Consider the following 26,340-nt stretch of genomic DNA (forward strand, 5'->3'; position numbering starts at 1 on the left):
GTGTGCCATCTGCGCTTTCACCGGTCACTAGAAGTTTTGGAGAAACACATTGGATACAAGTTTCAGAATAGATTTCTCCTCCAGCTGGCACTCACCCACCCTTCATACAGGTTAGTGCCGTTTGTTGAGCTCGTTTGCTGGCATAGTAGAACCTCAGCTTACAGCCTGCTTTTGAAAGTTTTGAAGATTATTTCACAGGGAACAGCAATTCCCATTATCATTCAGTTTTAAGTGATTTGTCTAAAATTTTATCACTTCTAAAATGTAGCAAAGGTAAAAAATAATCATCAATTTGGTAGTTGATATGTATAGAAGTTTGCTTAGGTCTGGTAAGTTGAGGTGTTAGTTTTAAAATGAATGTTTAGTATAGTGTAGTTCATCTCTCCCATTTGTTATAGGTATCAAATTTGTTGAGGTTATTTGAATTGATATTGATTTTATGAATAATAGGCCTAGGCAATCTTTTTATAAAAGTTAAATTTTTGATGCAATGCCAATTTTCTTTACTTTAACAGGGAAAATTTTGGCACAAATCCTGACCATGCTCGAAATTCACTGACCAACTGTGGAATCCGACAGCCGGAGTATGGAGATAGACGCATACATTACATGAACACGAGGAAAAGAGGTAAATTTGGTAAATTTTGATTGTACATAGTCTAGGCAAACAATGTAATAATAACAATTTAAGTAGCAGTCATTTGATCTCGACTATAGAGTAACTTTAATTTTTTTTTTTCAACAATAAACAACTGTAGAAATGAAAATTGGAGCACATGAATGTTAAAAAAGTTGGATAGCTAGGTGGGAAGAGGCGAAAGGGGGCAGATGCAAGTAAAAGGTAGAAAGCTGTGACAAAGAATATTGAATATTGTATACTTACTCTTAAAGGTAGTTCTCTGGTGGAGAAACTTATTAGTTTGTTCCTACATGATATACAAATCCTCAGTCCTTTACATAAGGAATTACTTTCGGCATAGCTGGAATTACGGCCGTTAAATTCTTGAACAAGGTGGTTAGGCAGTAACTACTGTGTGGCAGGCGGGTAGGCCAGCCTGCCCGGATGTAAACACTCCACTTTGCCTTCGGCCGTCATCCGATGAAGACGTGTGTTTTTGAGCTCTTGCTGACTGGTCGTTGATAATTTTCCGGGTGGGATCTTTCTTGTTTATTTCTGTTTTTTAAATAAATATGTATATATGGTGTTTGATATTAATATTAAATTCAAACAATTCAATTAACTTGCAACCCACTTTTTGTGATAGCCTTTATAGCTGCCTTTCTATTAGTGCTAAGAGCTGGCGGCAAAGGTATACCAACATCTTTATTATTTACATTCTTTCGCCCTTTAATGTGAGGACGAGATATGTACTAACATGAGTGATATTGATCCTGTAACAAGACATGTATTCATCTGAAATTTACGCTTACTCTTGGGAATTACCGACGGGAAACTTCAGAGGTTTGTCCTTTGTTTTGTTTTTTCTGGTAATTTCTCTTCTTCACCCTTTCTCTTACTATCGGACAAAGGTAGAAGAGGGGGCGTGTGGTGTTGGTGTTTGGGGATCTCCTCTCACTTCGGAGGGCGGTGCCCTTGGATGCGAGAGGAGAATCCTTATTACTTGAAATAATTTTTTCTTTAGTTTACAGACTAACAGTGGTGATTGTGTTTACAGCAGTATTGGTTGGATAGCTCTTCGTATTGGTTATCCTAACCTTGTTATTGTACCTGTGACTTGTAGCATGTTGTGATACTGATCCTTGAGTTTCTGTACTGATCCCCTGCTGGTAATCATATTCATTTACCACTACTACCCTGGAGTTTTTTCACTAGATGAAGCTTTCGCTGCTGCCCTGTGATGTTTAACTATTCCTGATGGTAGAAGTCTTGCAGAATTTTGAGGAATCGAAGAGGAAGAGAGCTCGTCAAATGTTGTCATCCTCCTCTTTGAGATGATCATATTTTCATCAGTCTCCACCCTTTCGACTCCTACGGCTCTTGCCGTAAGGAGAAGGTTGTCTCCCCCCCCCTCCCCAAGAAGTCTCGTCATGGGACTTCTAAGGGTCTGTCTCCTCAACTGAGGAGGTGGTTTGGTCTTCCGCCAGGCTCTCCTGTTCCTTCGTGAACGGGAACCGTCACGCTGTCCCCAGGGTCTAGCATGTTGGGAGCCGTAGAAGCACAAACTTTGGTTCACACTTCTGCTGCTAGTCCTAGAGGTTTTGCCCCTGAGACTAGTTCCACGTTGAGCGCTCGTTCGCGAGTCCCCGAGTGTATGTAATCTTCGGATTCCCATGCATCCAGAGTCGTTGATGCTGAGTCTGCACGCCGTCATGACTCAGGCATTTACATTCACCGAATAGGAGGGTTTTCTTCCCTCCCATTTTGGTTAAAATGCAAATGCTTGAGCATATTTGTTCCGATACGTAATACAAAACCCTCGGTCCTTTAACAATAGGAAGGTAACTAGCGGCAGCTGGGACGGTCGTAAGCTTCGAACAAAGGGAGAACGGTAGTTAACTGCTTGTCCGATCGTGCGCGCGCCCGCGCGCCCGAGAGGTGAAGAATCACTTTTGCTTTCGGCCGCGGGTGTGAAGGACGTGTTCTTCATCGTCGTATGCTTTGTTTATATTGTGTTTTCTACTAATGGTTTGTTTGACTTGAAAATGAAACTGTAAGTACACTGTTTTCATTTTCATTACTTAATTATGAATCAACATGGAGCTATCGGCGTAGAGGCGGCGATTTCCGCTCTTTTCATGAAATTGAATTTAATTATGTCTCGGTGCCGAGGGCGGGCGCACTCGCGCCGAGTCATGTATTTTGGGCGAAAGTGTGTAATTGAAAGATGTAAGTACACTCTTTTTCATTATATTTTTGCCCTGTGCGTTCGTTGCCGAGAGCTTGATTGCGCTCGGCACGAGCCTCTTATTTTGTATGAATAGAATGCAATGAAAGTGGATTCGCAATGCAGTTTTCTTTTCATTTTCATTTATTAATTGCATCAAATTTAATTTTGGATCAATTTCCGCTCTTACCCGGGAATTAATCCTTACGATTATTGCTGTGAAAGTGAAATCGCAATGCAGTATTGTTCATTTTCATTTATAATTATGATAGCATCATATTATTATGGATCAAGTTTCCGCTCTTACCCCGGGAATTGATCTTTCCCCCTTTAAGTTCTATGAAGTGAATCGCAAGTGCAGTATTCTGATTTTCATTTTCATATTACTTTTCACTGCTGTGCGGGGGTGGGAGGGGAAGCGAAGGTTCTGCCAGGAAGTCGTCGGAAAGCTCTCCCGCGACTCCCTTGGTATCCGATTCTTCGTCTTCTTTCCTGCCCCCCCGCTCAGCTTCCTCGTATTTTGTATTTGGGGTCTTCCTTCCGTTCGGGGTGGGACATGTCTCCCCCCCCGTGCGTGAGGGAACCCCTCTTACTAATCTGTCTGTGCTACCGCAGGTGCTACATCCGTGGGAGACGACCTTGGACAGGTATGGGCCACTGCGGCTGCAGGGCGTGCCTAGCATCCACGATCTGCTGCAGCGTCTAGCGAGGTCTGGGGCGGTGACCTTGGAGCGGTCTCCACTACAACCTTCACGGCCCGCTTATGCTGCTTCCCCCCGCTGGTCTACACTCCCCATGCTGTGTCTGGTGACGCCGTCTGCCGCTTCTAGGGCCGGTCGCCGCCGTACCGAGGAGGGGTATGCCGCCGTCCGCCTGTGTTTTCTTCGTGTTGCCTGCCCGCCCCAGACTTCCGCTGTTTCCAGCAGCTCGCCCCTAGACCAGCCGCCAGTACCAGGTTCCCGCTGGCTGCCGATGATTCTACGAGGCGATGGCTGGGCCTGCCGTACCTGTCGCTGATGTGGTTCCCGCTACTGGCTTGGCTGTCCCTTCTGTGTTTACCGCTGCCGCTGTTCCTGTCGCTCCTGGTTCCTGCGCCTGTCCATGCTGGTCCTGCCCATGGTGTGTCTTCCCCAGTCCCAGGTCCTTCCGGACAGGTGCAGTCGGGCCGTGTTGCTTCGGCAATAGACGACTCCGGCCTGGATGGAGGACCTGACGACTGTCCTGCGTGAGCTGACGAAGAAGAGGAAGGTGTCATCTTCGTCTTCGTCTGCTGCTGCCTCTTCCCCTTCGACTTCTAAGGCCCATAAGCCGAAGAAGAAGAAGGCTGCCTCTCCCCCCTAAGAAGTCTCCTTCGGGAACTTCTAAGGGCCCGTCCCACCTCGGTGGGACGGGGGGTCCTTCTGCTGGTCCTCCTGCTCCTTCGGGAGCGGGGCCCGTCTCCCCTTCCGTAAGGAAGAGTATAGACGGGGAACCAGAGGAGTAATCGGTTAGCTCTGGTACTTCCTCGCCTGGTGCTAGCGGCGATGCTGCTACGCCAGGTTCCGGCTCGGTCTCTCGTTCGCGGGAGATCCCGAGTGTACGCTCTCCCTCGGGAGACCGTGCAGCCAAAGTTTCGGCGCCAGAGTTCGCTCGGCGCCAAGACCACGGCACGGAGCAGAAGGCTGGCGAGAACCGCTCAGGTGACTCTCGCCAGGCCAGCGGCCACTCTCGCAGCGACCAGCTGGTAACCGGGTTTTCCCCCTAAGAAGACTCCTTCGGGAACTTCGAAGGGCTCGTCACACTCCGGTGTGACGGGGGGGTTCTTCTGCTGGTCCTCCTGTTCCTTCGGGAACGGGGCCCGTCTCCCCTTCTGAGAAGAAGAAGAAGACGGGGACCAAGGGTGTGCTGGCTACCGCTGGTACACCCTCGCCTGGTCTTGGCAGCTCTGCTGCTAAGCCAGGTACCGGCTCGGTTTCTCGTCCGCGAGAAGTTCCGAGTGTACGGTCTCCTTCGGGTGACCGTGCAGCCAAAGTTAAGACGCCTGAGTTAGCTCAGCGTCATGACCGAGGCACGGAGCAGAAGACTGTCGAGAGCCGCTCAGGTGACTCTCGCCAGGCCAGCGGCCGCTCTCGCAGCGACCATCCGGTACCTCCTGGGTGGACGTGACGGTCTCTGACCGGCCACGGGTTGAGGCTGCGAAGAGGTCCCCCAGGTCCCCTCGACCGACGGTACCAGCCTCAGCTGGTACCAGCGGTTTGACGTGCCGGGAGGACGCTCACCGGTCTCACCGCGAAAGTGAGCTCTGCAGGTCACCTGACCGCCGCTCCCACAGGGACCGGGCGGATACGATGACCAGTAGCAGCTCGTCTGACGCACGGGACCGGGGTCGACGTGCTCAGTCGAACCGCTCGCCACAGGTGAGCGGCACGGCCAGGCCTGCAGATCGATCCCCACCGCGGGTTGGTGATCGGCTGCAGCCCCCCACGTACGCTGGTCCTGCCAGCGAGCGGGGGGGGGGGAGCGTCAGGTCTGTCTCTCCACTACCTTCAACTTCCTCGGGCTACACCGGGAAGAGCGAGGTAGCTAGGAGTGATCGTGAGAGGTGCGCCACTAACGATCCCGTCACGACGCCGCACGTGTCACGTATGGTCTTAGGGACCAATCCAGGACGTACGCGCAAGTGATTGGAGGCGACCCTCAGGGGGGGGAGGGGGGGTAGCGTCAGTTCTGTCTCTCCAAAAAAGATACCTTCAACTTCCTCGGCATACGCCAGGAAGAGCGAGGTATATAGGAGTGATCGTGAGAGATGCGCCGCTCACGATCCCGTCACGACGCCGCACGTGCCAGGTATGGTCTTAGGACCAGCCAGGACGTACGCGCAAGTGATTGGAGGCAACCGTCAGGGATCTGTTGCTGGTCCTTCTTCTGAAGGAGGAGGGTCTTGGGAGCTGCTCTTGTTGGAGGGACTGGATGGTCCTACTCCTCAAGACGCTGTAACTTCCGAGATTCAGAGTAACTTTGCCCAGGTTATTGCACTGATTCGTCAGCACAACGACCTGGGGGAAGGATCGCCGCTCCCCACCCCCAGCAGAAAGCCCATGTCTCTGCTCGAGTCGTTTTTGGGGCCCGAGAGGGCGAACCAAACCGACGGTGGGTTTGCCCGCGATCGGAGCTTGCCGATTCTGTCTTGAACCAGAGTCTCTCGTCTCCGGACAAGAAGGCTCTCTCAGTTCTGGCCGGTCGATCAAGCTACTTCCACCTCTTCTACTGCGACAGCGGCGTTTCTACGTGTCTTCGGACACCGTATTTAAATACTCCTTCGGTCCTCCTGAGAGGTTTCGACCTCGACGAGGACTGGAATGAGTCGGAGGACGGTATCGGCTCTCTCCTGTCAGGTGTCGATCAGCCCCACCCAGACGACGTTCACAGTGGCGGCAGACCCTTACCTACAGTGAGAGTTCGTAACCCTCCTCGGGGAAAACGTTTTCTCCTGACGATACGTTTTCCCAGACTCTGAGAGGCCATCGCCGCAAGGCGATGACTGCTCCTACTCTTCTCCAACTGCTAGTTCCACTGGGAAGGCGAGCGAGTATCCAATTCCTCCCCCATTCCCTCTCTCCTTACGGCTACGAGGGAACGGGGAGGGATCCTACAGAGATTTCTCTGTAGGATTCCACGCTGGGGACTGCGCTACCGGGGGTGGGGGGACCTTCGGGTCCTACCTGACGTAAGCCCCGGTCGTTGAGGAGGGATCCTGCCCCATTCTCGATTTCTACGGGAATCGAGAGGACGGACCACCAGCCGATATCGTTTGACGAATTCGGTGGGGTTTCGCAGACTGCTTAGATTTCTAACGGAATTTCTAGCGCATTCAGAGTGTTAGAGTTTCTTACGATCTCCAAACACTTAGGCGAGACCACGGTCCAAAGTGAGCGAGACGAGAATCCCCGATATGTTACACGATAATCGGGAACCTCGCCTATGCTCGAATTCCTGGAATTTCTAGCATTAGGAAGAAGACTGCTGCTGAAAGAAGACTATCTCACAATAGGCGACCAACCTGGAATAGAGAAGAACGGACGGGAATATCCAGTTTGGCTTGAACTATCGTCTTAGTATTCTGTTCACCATTGAAGCTTTCCTTCGAGGTAGACTTCTTCACTCTCTTTGATAGAGACCGAAGGTGGTCGATCTCCAATCCTTATTTTGTTTTCTTGAAGGAAAGAATTTAGGATGGAGATCGTTGTTCAGAATCCTACAAATATACTACGTATATTAACCTCGCGACATGGATTCTGCTAAAGCAGTTGAATGGTCCGAGGGGTATGGCGCATATCCTGGTTATTCCTACGGATTGCGACTTAGACGAAAAGTATTCTAATTGAACTGCAACTCGGGGTTGCCTGCAACCTCCCAGGAGTTTCCAGTTTCAATTTTATATACTTATGGTGTTGTCACAACAACACCATTTAAGCTTTTATATTTACCGAAATTCGTTTCGCATAAATAATAATTGCTCGAGCATATCTTTTTATGCTCGGTGGTTCTAGCCGAACGCATTCCTTCGTGGAAAGGATTACTTGGCAACTCAGGATGACGAGTCAGCGACAGCTACTGCGTATTGAATTGCCCGAGGCATTTCAGTACCAGCTGGCGCTTTGATATGGACGGTTGGTTATGTCTTTCTCACCTGCTTTGATTGAATACCAACCGTATCTCTGCCCAACAATCACGGACTTAAGTCTCTGATTAACGGGGATTCTCGCATACATGAATGACCATCTACTGCTGTGACGCTAGTATTCATCGTCTTCGGTATTGCGAGAATTTTAAACAGAGATATCTATTCGACTCTCATCTTTTCTGTTTACCGCACGGTAACAGAATTCTGTAATAGTCTCTTGCTGCATCGTATCTCGATAATGCGAATGATTTTTGCGGAATCTGAGTTTGTCCTCAAAATATCTTGTATTCGGAGGTGTGCAATTGTTCATTGTTCACCCCGGATTAGCAGATGTATTGAAAGACATCGCCTACTCCCACACCTGCCAGCTCTACTTCCAAATGTTCAGCCCATGAGAAGCAGTTCTTCAAGCGGCTCTCCCCTGTGTTTCATTACTGAAGAACGCCCCGCTTTCATTGCACAACGGACAGCAATGGAATGGCGGTTAGCGTTTTCAGTCATTTGTAAGCACAGGTTTAGAATCTTGAGATTCCTTCTCTCGATTCAGCTGGAAGACGTAGGTTGCATTCATTGCCTACCTTCGTCTTCAACGTCACAGTGTTGTTTCTCCTTAAGCTGAGATTCAACGTCTATGAGATTTTCTTGCCATCAGGGACCTCGGTCTTTTGAAGGCAATTGACTTTCGCCTTTTGAGCTTATGCATTAAGAGAATCATCGCCGCGCCGTCCGGCATCGGTGACTAACAAATATTTTATTTGTTTGGTCTCTCAGCATAACTCTTTTAAGGGCGAAGGTCACGTGACTTACCCGGATGCTTGGACAACTTGCCTCTACTGATTCCGAACCAGTCAGTCGGCAGCTGTCAGAGCGCCCCGAGTCAGTTACGAACTATGCTGTGGACTTAGTTCGGTTGTTCCAGAGCAATCATTACTTCGTCTTAATAGCTTGTCAGTATGAGTACTGTACATAACCAAAGTCGAGAAGAGGGATAGGTCATACGGACTATTCCCTTCTTTTCGTCTTAGGTAACTGCATGACTTCTCTTGAGAAGTCAAGCACAAAGGGATGGGGATTTGTGACGCTCGATTTCGTACCGATCTTCGTAGCGAAGACTCAGAACCCTTCGGTAACTGACGATTGGTTCGAGTCCTTCACAATACCCTCCCTAATGGACTTCACCGCCTCCGATACGAAGGCTATGCTGCTTTGTCCTGTGAAGGCGCGACGGAGCTGTCTGAAGAAACTCGACACCCAGGATGAGTGTGGACGCCTCTTCATCATTCTCTCGCGTTCCGCAAGAACTTCTCCGTGGCGCAGGTAATGAAGGCAGGCGCCTGGTCCAACCGGACTGCATGCACCTCCTTGTACCTTCAGGATATTGCCCACAGTTCCTTGGATCTTTTTCCTTGGGAACCGTGTTGGTTGCTCAACACGTTGTGTAGTTAACCCAGACCCTCGCAGGCTGAACAGCATCGAGTCCTGGTGTGACCGTAAGAATGGATGAGGAATGAGAGTGTGACTGGCTCCTCTTCCCATCTTTTTCTTCCCTCTACCTCTGGGTAGAGGGACACGGTCGTCACCCTGCTGGGTAAGGACGAGATGCAGGTGAGCTACTCAATAGAGCACCATCCTATCCCTTTCAGTAGGGATAGGAGTAAATATCCACCACTTCCTCCAACAAGGGGGAGGAAGTGGATGCCAATTTGAGACAATCCATCATTTTATGATTGTCTCTTGCAAACAGGAACAAGTTCTTGCTTGCTGGTACGAAGAGATACGCTTGCCTCTCTCTTAGTACTTGGCCCAGAGGTCTGACCATTGATCCTGCGGTGCACACCCCGATCAATCGGACAGAGGTTTGGATCCCTCCCTTGCTCTTACGACCAGGGAGGCACTCCAGGGTTGGACGAACACCAGTCTGTTCACCAAAAAGACTCAGATTCCTCCCACCAAGAAGTGAGTCTTCCTATTGTTAAAGGACCGAGGGTTTGTATTACGTATCGAACAAATGACAATTTGTCGAAAATTGCATTTTTCCTAACTATACAACTGAGGTCCTTTACATATAGTCCCACCTCATGCCACCCCTCACTCTGCAACTTTTTGCATGGGCCTAAAGCAAAAGTGATTCTTCACCTCTCGGGCGCGCGGGAGCGCGCACGATCGGACAAGCAGTTAACTACCGTTCTCCCCTTGTTCGAAGCTTACGACCGTCCCAGCTGCCGCTAGTTACCTTCCTATTGTTAAAGGACCTCAGGTTTGTATAGTTAGGAAAAATGCAATTTTCGACAAATTGTCATTTTTTTTTCATAAATTCACCATAAATCGAAATATTGTGCTAGAGACTTCCAAGTCGTTTCAAAATGAAGGAAAATGATTGAATATTACTAGAATATAAGAGTTTTAGCTCTTAACAATTGCGGTTTTTTCTTTTTTTTTTTTTTGCCATTCGCTTTAGGTACGATCCAAATTCGAACGACAAAGTTGAAATTTTTGCACTTAACATTGATTTATATGAAAATATTTCGAAACTGATAAAAGCTACAACCATGGGTTGTTTATTGTTGTATTGTGCATGAAATTGCGCACATTTCCATATATAAAACTATGTAACGGCAAATTTAAAAGGGTGCAAACATTAGGACAATCGCACGAAAAAATTTATCGGAAGAGTTATCGCACGAACGTAAGGAAAAAGTTTTTTCATAAATTCACCATAAATCGAAATATTGTGCTAGAGACGTCCAATTTGTTGCAAAATGAAGGAAAATGATTGAATATTACTATAATATAAGAATTTTAGCTTACAATTGCGTTTCTCGACCATTTCTGTAGAGTCAAAGTTGACCGAAGGTTGAAATTTTTGCACTTATCGTTATTTTTATGAAAATATTTCAAAACTGATAAAAGCTACAATCATGAGTGTTTTTTTGTTGTATTTTACATGAAATTGCGCACATTTTCATATATAATACTTCATGTAAAGGATAATTTAAAATGGTGCAAAAATTATGTCAAAGTGACGAAATAATTTCCGAGATGCGTCACTGATACTTTTTAGTGCGATAAGAAAGAAATTCGCGCTTGCGCGCCTGCGTAGCGATTGTAAACAAAACAACGCCTTGAACCGTGAACTCCCAGCATCCCCCAAGGCGCGTGATACAAAAGTTTTCGGCTGGTAGGCCTATAAGTATTTTTCCGCGAATTTAAAAAAAAACTTTTTTGAGCTGACGTATGATACATCCAATCGGCATACGGGAGACATTTTGACTCGACGTTTAATACGTCCAATCGGCGTAAGAGGGTTAACTGACAATAAAGGTAATAAAACCATTCTTACCTTCTATATTATAGTCATATCTTCATAATAAATAGCCTATTCAAAGAATAATTCCACATCACTGCACTCAACTTATCGTCGGAGTGGCCAGCCACAAAATGTAAGCATATAACTTTACAAAAATGGTTTATGTATACGGTTGCGTTCAAAGCGACATTTTTGTTTGATAAACTTTTAGAAATTTTAATAGTAGTAGTAGTGTAATTACGGTAGTAATAACATTAAGGCTAAAATTAATTCGAACTTCATTATTATTTTGGCAGTATTCGTATATAACTTCTCTGAACAATGAAGTCATACTAACGCTATTTGTCATAGATTATCGTAAGTATTGCTGTTTGTTATTGGCGACAAAGCGTAAACGAAATACGTAAAAGCATTTTTTACCTTGTATATTATCGTCATATCTTCATAATAAAAAGGCTATTCGTGGAGTAATTCCATATCAGTGAAATCAACTTTTATCTATGCGAGGCCAGCCAGCTGACAAAATGTACGTACGTATATGAAAATCAAATTATGGTAGCGTTCACAGCAAGATTATCTTTCGAAATTTTTATAGTACTATTCATGCTACGTAGTAATGATGTTTGGAATATACATAACATTCATTTTCATTACAAAATATCATTGTTATTTGTTCCGATACGTAATACAAACCCTCGGTCCTTTAACAATAGGAAGGTAACTAGCGGCAGCTGGGACGGTCGTAAGCTTCGAACAAGGGGAGAACGGTAGTTAACTGCTTGTCCGATCGTGCGCGCGCCCGAGAGGTGAAGAACCACTTTTGCTTTCGGCCGCGGGTGTGAAGGACGTGTTCGTCATCGCTCTCTGCCCGCTTCATCGTCGTATGCTTTGTTTATATTGTGTTTTCTACTAATGGTTTGTTTGACTTGAAAATGAAACTGTAAGTACACTGTTTTCATTTTCATTACTTAATTATGAATCAACATGGAGCTATCGCCGTAGAGACGGCGATTTCCGCTCTTTTCATGAATTGAACCCTTGAATTATGTCTCGGTGCCGAGGGCGGGCGCACTCGCGCCGAGTCATGTATTTTGGGCGAAAGTGTGTAATTGAAAGATGTAAGTACTCTTTTTCATTATATTTTTGCCCTGTGCGTTCGTTGCCGAGAGCTTGATTGCGTTCGGAACGAGCCTCTTATTTTGTATGAATAGAATGCAGTTTTCTTTTCATTTTCATTTATTAATTGCATCAAAATTAATTTTGGATCAATTTCCGCTCTTACCCGGGAATTAATCCTTACGATTTATTGCTGTGAAAGTGAAAATAGCAAGTGCAGTATTGTTCATTTTCATATATATTTATGATAGCATCATATTATTATGGATCAAGTTTCCGCTCTTACCAGGGAATTGATCTTTCCCCCTTTAAGTTCTATGAAGTGAATCGCAAGTGCAGTATTCTGTTTCATTTTCATATTACTTTTCACTGCTGTGCGGGGGTAGGGGAAGCGAAGGTCTGCCAGGAAGTCGTCGGAAAGCTCTCCCGCGACTCCCTTGGTATCCGATTCTTCGTCTTCTTTCCTGCCCCCCCGCTCAGCTTCCTCGTATTTGTGTTTGGGGTCTTCCTTCCGTTCGGGGTGGGGCATGTCTCCCCCCCCGTGCGTGAGGGAACCCCTCTTACTAATCTATCTGTGCTACCGCAGGTGCTACATCCGTGGGAGACGACCTTGGACAGGTATGGGCCACTGCGGCTGCAGGGCGTGCCTAGCATCCACGATCTGCTGCAGCGTCTAGCGAGGTCTGGGGCGGTGACCTTGGAGTGGTCTCCACTACAACCTTCACGGCCGCTTATGCTGCTTCCCCCCGCTGGTCTACACTCCCCATGCTGTGTCGGTGACGCCGTCTGCCGCATCTAGGGCCGGTCGCCGCCGTACCGAGGAGGGGTATGCCGCCGCCGCCTGTGTTTTCTTCGTGTTGCCTGCCCCAGACTTCCGCTGTTCCAGCAGCTCGCCCCTAGACCGGCCGCCAGTACCAGGTTCCCGCTGGCTGCCGATGATTCTACGAGGCGATGGCTGGGCCTGCCGTACCTGTCGCTGATGTGGTTCCCGCTACTGGCTTGGCTGTCCCTTCTGTGTTTACCGCTGCCGCTGTTCCTGCCGCTCCTGAGCTGGTTGCTGTTCCTGTCGCTCCTGGTTCCTGCGCCTGTCCATGCTGGTCCTGCCCATGGTGTGTCTTCCCCAGTCCCAGGTCCTTCCGGACAGGTGCAGTCGGGCCGTGTTGCTTCGGCAATAGGCCCGACTCCGGCCTGGATGGAGGACCTGACGACTGTCCTGCGTGTGCTGACGAAGAAGAGGAAGGTGTCATCTTCGTCTTCGTCTGTTGCTGCCTCTTCCCCTTCGACTTCTAAGGCCCATAAGCCGAAGAAGAAGAAGGCTGCCTCCCCCCCTAAGAAGTCTCCTTCGGGAACTTCTAAGGGCCCGTCCCACCTCGGTGGGACGGGGGGTCCTTCTGCTGGTCCTCCTGCTCCTTCGAGCCTTCGGGAGCCGGGGCCCGTCTCCCCTTCCGTAAGGAAGAGATAGACGGGGACCAGAGGAGTATCGGTTAGCTCTGGTACTTCCTCGCCTGGTGCTAGCGGCGATGCCGCTACGCCAGGTTCCGGCTCGGTCTCTCGTTTGCGGGAGATCCCGAGTGTACGCTCTCCCTCGGGAGACCGTGCAGCCAAAAGTTTCGGCGCCAGAGTTCGCTCGGCGCCAAGACCACGGCACGGAGCAGAAGGCTGCGAGAAACCGCCTCAGGTGACTCTCGCCAGGCCAGCGGCCGCTCTCCGCAGGCCGACCAGCTGGTAACCGGTTTTGGTTATATTCCCCCTAAGAAGACTCCTTCGGGAACTTCGAAGGGCTCGTCACACTCCGGTGTGACCGGGGGGGTTCTTCTGCTGGTCCTCCTGTTCCTTCGGGAACGGGGCCCGTCTCCCCTTCTGAGAAGAAGAAGAAGACGGGGACCAGGTGAGGGTGTACCAGCGGTAGCCAGCTGGTACACCCTCACCTGGTCTTGGCAGCTCTGCTGCTAAGCCAGGTACCGGCTCGGTTTCTCGTCCGCGAGAAGTTCCGAGTGTACGGTCTCCTTCGGGTGACCGTGCAGCCAAAGTTAAGACGCCTGAGTTCGCTCAGCGTCATGACCGAGGCACGGAGCAGAAGACTGTCGAGAGCCGCTCAGGTGACTCTCGCCAGGCCAGTGCCGCTCTCGGTAGCGACCAGCCGGTACCTCGGGCGGGTGGACGTGACGGTCTCTGACCGGCCACGGTTGAGGCTGGGAAGAGGTCCCCCAGGTCCCCTCGACCGACGGTACCAGCCTCGGCTGGTACCAGCGGTTTGACGTGCCGCGAGGACGCTCACCGGTCTCACCGCGAAAGTGAGCTCTGCAGGTCACCTGACCGCCGCTCCCACAGGGACCGGGCGGATACGGTGACCAGCAGCAGCTCGTCTGACGCACGGGACCGGGGTCGACGTGCTCAGTCGAGCCGCTCGCCACAGGTGAGCGGCACGGCCAGGCCTGCAGATCGATCCCCACCGCGGGTTGGTGATCGGCTGCAGCCCCCCACGTACGCTGGTCCTGCCAGCGAGCGGGGGGGGAGCGTCAGGTCTGTCTCTCCAGTACCTTCAACTTCCTCGGGCTACACCGGGAAGAGCGAGGTAGCTAGGAGTGATCGTGAGAGGTGCGCCGCTCACGATCCCTTCACGACGCCGCACGTGCCACGTATGGTCTTAGGACCAACCAGGACGTACGCGCAAGTGATTGGAGGCGACCGTCAGGGGGGGGGGGAGGGGGTAGCGTCAGTTCTGTCTCTCCGATACCTTCAACTTCCTCGGCATACGCCAGGAAGAGCGAGGTATATAGGAGTGATCGTGAGAGATGCCCGCCGTCACGATCCCGTCACGACGCTGCACGTGCCAGGTATGGTCTTAGGACCAACCAGACGTACGCGCAAGTGATTGGAGGCAACCGTCAGGGATCTGTTGCTTGTCCTTCTTCTGAAGGAGGAGGGTCCTGGGAGCTGCTCTTGTTGGAGGGACTGGATGGTCCTACTCCTCAAGACGCTGTAACTTCCGAGATTCAGAGTAACTTTGCCCAGGTTATTGCACTGATTCGTCAGCACAACGACCTGGGGGAAGGATCGCCGCTCCCACCAGCAGAGCCCATGTCTCTGCTCGAGTCGTTTTGGGGCCCGAGAGGGAACCCAAACCGACGGTGGGTTTGCCGCGATCGGAGCTTGCCGATTCTGTCTTGAACCAGTCTCTCTCGTCTCCGGACAAGAAGGCTCTCTCAGTTCTGGCCGGTCGATCAAGCTACTTCCACCTCCTCTACTGCGACAGCGGCTTTTCTACGTGTCTTCGGACACCGTATTTAAATACTCCTTCGGTCCTCCTGAGAGGTTTCGACCTCGACGAGGACTGGAATGAGTCGGAGGACGGTATCGGCTCTCTCCTGTCAGGTGTCGATCAGCCCCACCCAGACGACGTTCACAGTGGCGGCAGACCCTTACCTACAGTGAGAGTTCGTAACCCTCCTCGGGGAAAACGTTTTCTCCTGACGATACGTTTTCCCAGACTCTGAGAGGCCATCGCCGCAAGGCGATGGCTGCTCCTACTCTTCTCCAACTGCTAGTTCCACTGGGAAGGCGAGCGAGTATCCAATTCCTCCCCCATTCCCTCTCTCCTTACGGCTACGAGGGAAAGGGGAGGGATCCTACAGAGATTTCTCTGTAGGATTCCACGTTGGGGACTGCGCTACCGGGGGGACCTTCGGGTCCTACCTGACGTAAGCCCCGGTCGTTGAGGAGGGATCCTGCCCCATTCTCGATTTCTACGGGAATCGAGAGGACCACCAGCCGATATCGTTTGACGAATTCGGTGGGGGTTTCGCAGACTGCTTAGATTTCTACGGAATTTCTAGCGCATTCAGAGTGTTAGAGTTTCTTACGATCTCCAAACACTTAGGCGAGACCACGGTCCAAAGTGAGCGAGACGGGAATCCCCGATATGTTACACGATAATCGGGAACCTCGCCTATGCTCGAATTCCTGGAATTTCTAGCATTAGGAAGAAGACTGCTGCTGAAAGAAGACTATCTCACAGTAGGCGACCAACCTGGAATAGAGAAGAACGGGCGGGAATATCCAGTTTGGCTTGAACTATCGTCTTAGTATTCTGTTCACCATTGAAGCTTTCCTTCGAGGAAGACTTCTTCACTCTCTTTGATAGAGACCGAAGGTGGTCGATCTCCAATCCTTATTTTGTTTTCTTGAAGGAAAGAATTTAGGATGGAGATCGTTGTTCAGAATCCTACAAATATACTACGTATATTAACCTCGCGACATGATTCTTCTGCTAAGCAGTTGAATGGTCCGAGGGGTAGGCGCATATCCTGGTTATTCTACGGATTGCGACTTAGACGAAAAGTATTCTAATTGAACTGCAACTCGGGTTGCCTGCAACCTCCCAGGAGTTTCCAGTTTCAAATTTTATATACTTATGGTGTGTCACAACAACACCATTTAAGCTTTTATATTTACCGAAATCGTTTTCGCATAAATATAATTGCTCGAGCATATCTTTTTATGCTCGGTGGTTCTAGCCGAACGCATTCCTTCGTGGGAAAGGATTACTTGGCAACTCAGGATGACGAGTCAGCGACAGCTACTGCGTATTGAATTGCCCGAGGCATTTCAGTTACCAGCTGCCGCTTTGAGATGGACGGTTGGTTATGTCTTTCTCACCTGCTTTGATTGAATACCAACCGTATCTCTGCCAACAATCACGGACTTAAGTCTCTGATTAATGGGGATTCTCGCATACATGAATGACCATCTACTGCTGTGACGCTAGTATTCATCGTCTTCGGTATTGCGAGAATTTTAAACAGAGATATCTATTCGACTCTCATCTTTCTGTTTACCGCACGGTAACAGAATTCTGTAATAGTCTCTTGCTGCATCGTATATCGATAATGCGAATGATTTTTGCGGAATCTGAGTTTGTCCTCAAAATATCTTGTATTCGGAGTGTGCAATTGTTCATTGTTCACCCCACCCCCGGATTAGCAGATGTATTGAAAGACATCGCCTACTCCCACACCTGCCAGCTCTACTTCCAAACGTTCAGCCCATGAGAAGCAGTTCTTCAGGCGGCACTCCCCTGTGTTTCATTACTGAAGAACGCCCCGCTTTCATTGCACACCGGACAGCAATGAAATGGCGGTTAGCGTTTTCAGTCATTTGTAAGCACAGGTTTAGAATCTTGAGATTCCTTCTCTCGATTCAGCTGGAAGACGTAGGTTGCATTCATTGCCTACCTTCGTCTTCAACGTCACATAGTGTTGTTTCTCCTTAAGCTGAGATTCAACGTCTATGAGATTTTCTTGCCATCAGGGACCTCGGTCTTTTGAAGGCAATTGACTTTCGCCTTTTGAGCTTATGCATTAAGAGAATCATCGCCGCGCCGTCCGGCATCGGTGACTAACAAATATTTTATTTGTTTAGTCTCTCAGCATAACTCTTTAAAGGGCGAAGGTCACGTGACTTACCCGGATGCTTGGACAACTTGCCTCTACTGATTCCGAACCAGTCAGTCGGCAGCTGTCAGAGCGCCCGAGTCAGTTACGAACTATGCTGTGGACTTAGTTCGGTTGTTCCAGAGCAATCATTACTTCGTCTTAATAGCTTGTCAGTATGAGTACTGTACATAACCAAAGTCGAGAAGAGGGATAGGTCATATGACTATCCCCTTCTTTTCGTCTTAGGTAACTGCATGACTTCTCTTGAGAAGTCAAGCACAAAGGGATGGGGATTTGTGACGCTCGATTTCGTACCGATCTTCGTAGCGAAGACTCAGAACCCTTCGGTAACTGACGATTGGTTCGAGTCCTTCACAATACCCTCCCTAATGGACTTCACCGCCTCCGATACGAAGGCTATGCTGCTTTGTCCTGTGAAGGCGCGACGGAGCTGTCTGAAGAAACTCGACACCCAGGATGGAGTGTGGACGCCTCTTCATCATTCTCTCGCGTTCCGCAAGAACTTCTCCGTGGCGCAGGTAATGAAGGCAGGCGCCTGGTCCAACCGGACCGCATGCACCTCCTTCTACCTTCGGGATATTGCCCACAGTTCCTTGGATCTTTTTCCTTGGGAAACCGTGGTGGTTGCTCAACACGTTGTGTAGTTAACCCAGACCCTCGCAGGCTGAACAGCATCGAGTCCTGGTGTGACCGTAAGAATGGATGAGGAATGAGAATGTGACTGGCTCCTCTTCCCATCTTTTTCTTCCCTCTACCTCTGGGTAGAGGGACACGGTCGTCACCCTGCTGGGTAAGGACGAGATGCAGGTTGAGCTACTCAATAGAGCACCATCCTATCCCGTTTCAGTAGGGATAGGAGTAAATATCCACCACTTCCTCCAACAAGGGGGAGGAAGTGGATGCCAATTTGAGACAATCCATCATTTTATGATTGTCTCTTGCAAACAGGAACAAGTTCTTGCTTGCTGGTACGAAGAGATACGCTTGCCTCTCTCTTAGTACTTGGCCCAGAGGTCTGACCATTGATCCTGCGGTGCACACCCCGATCAATCAGACAGAGGTTTGGATCCCTCCCTTGCTCTTACGACCAGGGAGGCACTCCAGGGTTGGACGAACACCAGTCTGTTCACCAAAAAGACTCAGATTCCTCCCACCAAGAAGTGAGTCTTCCTATTGTTAAAGGACGAGGGTTTGGGTATTACGTATCGGAACAAATGACAATTTGTCGAAAATTGCATTTTTCCTAACTATACAAACCTGAGGTCCTTTACATATAGTCCCACCTCATGCCACCCCTCACTCTGCAACTTTTTTGCATGGGCCTAAAGCAAAAGTGATTCTTCACCTCTCGGGCGCGCGGGCGCAGCGCACGCCCATCGGACAAGCAGTTAACTACCGTTCTCCCCTTGTTCGAAGCTTACGACCGTCCCAGCTGCCGCTAGTTACCTTCCTATTGTTAAAGGACCTCAGGTTTGTATAGTTAGGAAAAATGCAATTTTCGACAAATTGTCATTTTGGTAGTGAATAATAGTTTAGAATTATCATACATACACTGCATTGTTATGGGTTTGTGGCAGTGATAAAACGACCAAAATAACGTTTTCCTTTAAGTCAACGCGTTTACTTCAATAAATTTTCACTTACTTGTGTATCCTAAAAAAAAATAATAGTTCAAGTAACAAATGTTCTTTTTACCGAGTAAAACAAAAAGTAAAAAATCCTTCGGTGTTGTGCCTTAATCAACTGATTTGGAAATTATAGATGGTTAGTCTAGAACAGTTAAACATGTTGTATAAACCAAAATAATGCAAATGGCGGGGAACAAATCTTAACATTCCTCGAGAGATTAGAGAGATGAACCAAGGCCATCTAGGATGAATTCTCTCTCTCTCTCCTCTCAACTATACTCTAAGTGTTAACTTGAGTCTCTGAAACCAATAGGTATTAGCACACGTGCAACTGTATGTGTGTATGGGCATACTGTTAAAAAATGTGCTGTACCTACAGGTAATACCTACATCTTGGAAGATAAAACAAACAAAAATTTTGTTGTTGTTAGTTGCTGGGGATATAAAGGGTGTGACCAGCAGACAGAAAGATTAACATTTTTCCAGAGATTAAAGAGCTGAATTTTGTTTTGAAGGTATGTCAACCGTGTTAGTAAATAGGTATCCTCTTCTAAAGAAATTTTTTTTCTCTTCTTTTTGCGGAAGAATCTTCAAGCCATTTTGCATTCAAAGTAATGAGAAGGAATCATTCTATTCTTCATGAAATCAGTAAAATACTTACACTAATAACTAAAAACTACGTACTTGTAAGCACACACATCATCGTTAGCTTCGTGTGTGTAAACGTTCATTCTAAGAAATTACAGAGTAGTATAACTAACACCTGATTGGTTGGTTGGTAGCCATGGAGATCTGTTATCCAATGACTGCCCTCTGTTTCTGTTCTATTTATAGACATATGCCATGGATGGCACTAGGTTTGAACGTTACCATGTTCGTGATTTTCTGACTGCTGACGGCAAAACTTACTCAATAATTTTCTTTATATAATTATTCCTTCGTGAAAACAATACATAATATAATATGATCATTTTAACTTTAACGTATAGTTGTATGAAAAATACCAGTGTGTCGTAGTGATGTGTCATCAATATAGTGGTATGAAAATACCACATGGTGTTGTAGCGAAACGTAATCACAAAGTACGAATCCTTTTCCCGGACCATCCTCAGAATTTTACGACTCTTCAACTTCAAGATCGATATGGTGAAATATATTATATAGTCATACTTATTGTTAAAATTCACAAGTTGAACTGCAAAACATTATTATATTTTGATTGTTATGTACATATATTTTTTGTGTTTTACGGAATGTTTGTTTTGAAAATAATACCTATTAGTGAACATATGGTTATTAATTGTCCCACTATTTTATTATAGGTGATCTTAATTATCTCACATTCATTTAACAGTATTATATTAATATTTATTTAAATAAACTGTAATTAATAAATAACAATAATGAAAAACATAAAGGGAAAAAATGTTTTTGCTGCAGTAGTGGTGTTTGATTATGCATCTGACCTCACATTTTGCCGTAAGAGAAGGTGGTCCCTCCCCCCTAAGAAGTTTCGTCATGGGACTTCTAAGGGTCTGTCTCGCTCCGGTGAGACAGGTGGGTCTTCCGCTGGTCCTCTTGTTCCTTCGGGAATGGGGCCCGTCTCTCCTTCCTTGGGGAGGAAGAAGACGGGGACCATGGTGGTACCGGCCACCGCTGGTATCTCCTCTCCCGGTTCCGAAGGTTCCACCTCCGGACCAAGAACCTTCTCGACCACCCGCTTGCGAGCGTTACCGAGTGTACGGTCACCTACGGATGACCGTGCAGCCAGGGTCCAGACTGCGGAGTTCGCTCCCCCTGTCTGGACCCAGGCACGGAGTGGAAGATGGTAGGAGTCGCTTGGGTGACTCTCGCCAGACCGGCGATAGCAGCGATCGTGCGTGTTGACGTGACGTGACGTTCCTGCGGGTCCGTGCACGCAGAGACCGGTGGAGGCGGGCCATCCAGCCCTCTTTTAATTAATCCTTTTCTTTCAGAGACAGCCCCACCCAGACAATGGTCGCGTTCGCACGACCGACCAGTCTCGGGGGTGGAAGACGCTTCACCTGCCAGGTAGGAGTTTCGTAGCCCTCCTCAAGGAAGCGTTCTCTCCACTGCTACTCCCCAGGTCCCTCCGGACAGGTGCAGTTGGGCCGTGTTGCTTCAGCAACTGCCTCAACTCCGTCCTGAGGAACTGGCGAAGAGGAAGTCTAGGAAGAAGAGGAAGGTATCGCTGTCGTCTTCTGCCGCCTCTTCCCCTTTGACTTCTGAGGTCCCCCAGCCGAAGAAGAAGAAGGTAGCCCCCACCTCCTCCCACCCCCCTCAGAAGTCTCGCTCAGAGACCTCTAAGGGTCTGTCCCACTCCGGTGGGACAGTTGGGGCTTCTGCTGGTCCTCCTGTTCCTTCGGGAACGGGGCCCGTCTCTCCTGCAAGGAAGAAGATGACGGGGACCGGAGAGGTACCGGCTAACACCAGTACCTCTTCTCCTGGCGCCAGAGTTCTGCCTTGATGCCAGGTACCGTCTCGGCCTCTCGTTCGCAAGAGGTACCGAGTGTACGGTCACCTGTGGGTGACCGTGCAGCCAAGACCCAGGCAACCGAGTTCACTCGGCGCCAGGATCCAGGCACGGAGCGGAAGACTGGTGGGAGTCGCCCAGGTGACTCTCACCAGGCTAGCGATCGCTCTCGTGGCGAGTCGCCGGTACCCAGGGTTGACGCGACGGTCCCAGACCAGCCGGGGGCTGAGGCGAGGAAGCGGTCCCCTCGACCAGCCTTGGCTGGTCCAAGTGGCGTGACGCGCTGTGAGGACAGGCCTCGCTCCCACCGCGACTGCGGACTCTGCCGGTCCAGCCGCTCTTCCCGGGAGAGCCGCTCGACCAGGCCTGCAGATCGATCGCCACCGCAGGTTGGCGAGCGTCTGCAGCCCCCCCCCCCCCAGCACGCAGGTTCTACCGGTGGGCGAGGGGGTAGTGTCAGGCCTACCTCTCCTATCCCTTCAACTTCCTCGGGCTACACAGGGAAGAGGGAGGCGATCAGGAGTGATCGCGAGGGGCGCGCTCCCACCACGACAGCGGACTCTGCCGGTCCCCTGACCGCCGCTCCCACCGGGACCGTACGGATAGGGGAACCAGCAGCAGCTCTTCTGACGCTTGGGACCGTCGCCGCTGCTCTCGGCCTAGCCGCTCTCTTCCGGAGAGCCGCTCGACCAGTGCAGCCTGATTGCCAGCAGCTCTCCTGAAGAGACTGACGCTCCGTTCTTGGTCCAGCGTTTCTCCGCAAGAAGACCGCTGGTCCAGACTGGCAGCTTGATCGTCACCGTGGTTGATGATCGCCTGCAGTCTTCCCAGCCTAGTAGGCAGGGTAGGAGCATCAGGTCTCCCTCACCTGTCCCTTCCCTCCTCAGGCTACACCGGGAGGAACGAGGCGAACAGGAGTGACCGTGAGGAATGCACTTTTTACGGTCCGGCCACAGGCCTGGTTCGGTCTTGGGACCAACAGATCCTTGCTCAAGTCATTGGAGGAGATCGTGGGGGGCTGGCGAGGACGAATGACGCTTCCCAGACTCTCGGAGGGACCATAACCGCCGTTCACGTGACGGTCCATCTAGACCACGCACTCAGAGACCAGGGTGGGCTCCCCCTTCGGTCCTCTTGAGAGGTTTCGACCTCGACGAGGACTGGGAAGCGTCGGAGGACGGTATCGGCTCTCTCCTGTCAGGTGCTCGCTCAGCCCTACCCAGACGACGGTCACGGTGGCGGCAGACGTTTAGCCTACAGTACGAGTTCGTAACCCTCCTCGGGAAAACGTTTTCTCCAGACGGTAACGTTTTCCTAGACTGTGCGGTGATGGCTGCTCGTAATCGCTTCTTCGACTGCTAGTTCCACTGGGAAGGCGAGCGAGTATCCAATCTTCCTCCCCCATTCCCTCTCTCCCTATGGCTGCGAAGGGAAGGGGAGGGATCCTGCAGAGCGTTCTCCGTAGGATTCCACGTTGGGGACTGCGTTCCTGTTGGGACCTTCGGGTCCTACCGGACGTAAGTCCCCGTCGTTGAGGAAGGATCTTGCCCCATCCTCGATTTCTACGGGAATCGGGAGGACCACCACCCGATGATCGTCTGACGAATTCGGTGGGGGTTTCGCCAAGTGCTTAGATTTCTTCGAAATTTCTAGCACTCTCCGAGTGTTCTAGTCTTCTACGATCTGCAAACACTTGGGCGAAACCACGGTCCAGAGTGGGCGAGACGAGAATCCCAGATATTTGTTACTAAGATAATCAGGAATCTCGCTGAATGTTCGAATTCCTGGAATTTCTAGCGTTTGAGAAAAGCACTGCTGCTGAAGGAAGAATATCTCCGGAAGGGCTCAGCCTTGATGGACCAGACGGTCCGTCGCCTCATTAGGCGGCCAATTCTGGGATAGAGAAGAACGGGTGGGAACATCCAGTTTGGCTTGAACTATCGTCTTCGGTATCCTGTTATCCCCATAGAAGTCTTTTTTCAGGGAAAACTTCTCCTTCACTCTCTTCATTAGAGAATAAAGGGTGTCGGCTTCCAGTCCTTATTCTTGTTCCTTGAATGGAAGAGAATTTAGGATGGAGGTCTATGTACAGGAACCTACAAATATACTACGTATATTGCCCTCGCGACATGCTTCTGTTATCAGTTGAATTGTCCGAGGTGTAGGCACATACCGTAGTTAACTCTACGGGTTGTGACCGAGACGAATAGTATCTTCTTAATTGAACTGAAACTTAGTACTGCCCTGCAAACCTCCCAGGAGTTGCCAGTTTCAATTTTGAGATACTGATGGTATTGTTACAACAACAACACCTCAGCATTTGCATTCACAGAAATCTGTTTCGATTAAATGCAAATGCTCGAGTGTATTTTTTTGCGCTCGATGGTTCTAGCCGAACGCATTCCTTCTTGGATTGGATTACCTGGCAACTTGGATGACGAGCGAGCGAGAGCTAGCGGTGTATTGGGCTGCCTGCCGCAGCCCAGTACTATCTGGCTCTCCGAGATAGCACGGTCGGATTATGTCTCGCACGGTCAGATTATGTGTCTCTCCTCTACAATGATTGACTACCGAACCGAATCTGCCCGGCAATCACAGACTTAGGTCTCTGGTTGGCTGGAATTCTCGCATATGTGAATGACCATCTCTACTGCATCACCTTGAACATTGCGAGAATTTTCAGACAGAGTATCTCAATAGACTCGCTATCATCTTTGTTTACCGCACAGTAACAGAAGTCTATAGCCTAGTCTCCTGCTGCATCGCACCTGCCGCTGCGATAATGCGGAATGATTTCTTCAGACATCTGAGTTTGTCTTCTAAATATATCTCGTATTCATAGGTGTGCAATTGTTCATTGTTCACCCCAAATTGTAGATGTACAGTAAGTCCTCGGGTTACGCTGGTCTCGACTTACGATGTTTCGTGGTTACGAACGCTCCCCATAAAATATATAATATTTTGCGTCGTTCCGTCTTACGCGGTTTAGCGTCGTAAGCAACGTAAACAAACGCGAACTAGTCCCGGGCGCACGGCGGAAGAATACGCTTTGTGGGGGAGAGGACGGCGTCGCTTCGCTACGCTCATTCCTCGCCCATACGCCATTTTGGTTGTTTACACTGCCTCTCTCTCCCTCGTGTTGTATCGTTTTTGTAACTTTTTGCTCTTTGTTATGGCTCCCAAGCGCAAGGCGGACTCTTCTGATGGTAGTGCATCGAAGAAAAGAAAGGCCATCACCATGGAAATTAAAGTGGACATTATAAAGCGATCTGAGAAGGGAGAAACGCCAACAAACATTGGCCGCTCGCTTGGCCTTAGTCGTTCGACCGTTGCTACCATTATCAAAGATAAAGAGCGCATCGTTGAACATGTGAAAGGATCTGCTCCTATGAAAGCGACAGTGATAACTAAGCAGCGTAGTGGTCTAATAATTGAATCACCTGCCTCAGCATCTCCAGCAACTTCTGGAGGTTCTTTTTCTCTTCACTAACCTCCCCCAGTCTCTCCAGCACCGCAGCTTCCTCTCCAGTGTGCAAGCCAATCAAACTAATAAAGGTAAGGAATTGTTCTCTCGTTGTTATTGATAGGTATTTACATTAAATCATGTGGTATTTTTCAATGTTCCGACTTACACTGAAAATCGTGTTACGACGCATCGTAAGAACGGATCAACATCGTAACTCGAGGACCCCCTGTATAACGGAAGACATCACCTGTCCCCCGCCCTGCCAGCTCTACTTCCAAGTATATAGATGTCCTCCCTGGATAACCTGGGAAGAAGATGATGATGATTTAGCCCATGAGAAGTGGTTCTTCAGGCAGTACATCCCTGTGTTTTCATTACTGAAAAGCGTTCCACTTTCATTGCAACTCTGACTTCTCACTGAACAGCAATGAAGTAGCGGTTTAGCGTTTTCAGTCCTTTGTAAATCACAGGGATTAAACCGTCTTCGCGGGTTGGTGTCATTGGCAGGACTTTTCTAAGTTCAGAATCTTGAGAGTTACTTCTTTTGATTTGGCTGTAAAGACGTAGGTCTGCATTCACCTACCACCTTTGTCTTCAACGGCACATAGTGTTGTTTCTGTCTTGCCATCAGGGACCTCGGTCTCTAGAAGGCAATTGACTTTCGCCTGTTGGGCACATGCCTTGAGAGAATCATCATCTCGCCTTCCGGCATCGGTGGCAACAGATAGACGATTTGTATGGTCTCTCGGGCATAACCCTTCAAAAGGCGAGGGTCACGTGACTACGCCTCGGATGCTTGGACAGCTCGCCTCACACAACTGAATGCAGTCAGTCGGCAGCTGTCGAAGCGTCCAAGACCGCCACGATCTACGCTGTGGACTTAGTATCAGTTGTTCCAGATCAATCATTACTTCGACCTACTAGCGTGTTCCGGTACCCATAACCATCGACACCCACCATGGAGTGTTGGTGTCCTTCCACCGCGGAGACGAAGAAACTTCGCCACAGTGGGGTACGAGATCGCGAGAGTCTTCGCTGCAGTGGGATACGAGACCGCGAGACACTTCGCTGCAAACGGATAGACCAGTATGGGTACTGGACATCACTCCGAAGAATATGTCGGACAGGAAGATGGATAAGTCATTGTGACCATATCCTTCTTTCCCTCCTGGACTGCCCACAGGTCCTTGGAACCTCATTTCCCTGGACCAGTGATGGATGCTTGCAAGATGTGTTTGCTTACCCAGCTCCTCGACATGCCAAGTTGCATCTCGTCCATGGTGTGCAGTTGTAGAGGTAAGAAGGATGAGAGAGTGACTGGCTCTCCCCCTTCCACGCCTCGTCTCTCCATTCCTAATTTCCTC

General features: G+C 49.2%; 1 protein-coding gene across 1 annotated transcript in view; it reads left to right on the top strand.

Annotated features, from left to right (window-relative positions):
- Positions 1–26,340, top strand: part of LOC135203651 (ribonuclease 3-like) — a 69,566-nt gene that overhangs the window by 24,764 nt on the left and 18,462 nt on the right. The window contains exons 8-9 of the mRNA XM_064233504.1: positions 1–110; positions 516–628. The exon at positions 1–110 is cut by the window's left edge and continues 24 nt beyond it. Of these exons, the coding sequence (XP_064089574.1) occupies positions 1–110; positions 516–628 (223 nt within the window). The remainder of the gene's footprint in view (positions 111–515; positions 629–26,340) is intronic.

Source organism: Macrobrachium nipponense, chromosome 36, assembly GCF_015104395.2.
Source record: "Macrobrachium nipponense isolate FS-2020 chromosome 36, ASM1510439v2, whole genome shotgun sequence".
Lineage (NCBI taxonomy): Eukaryota > Metazoa > Arthropoda > Malacostraca > Decapoda > Palaemonidae > Macrobrachium > Macrobrachium nipponense.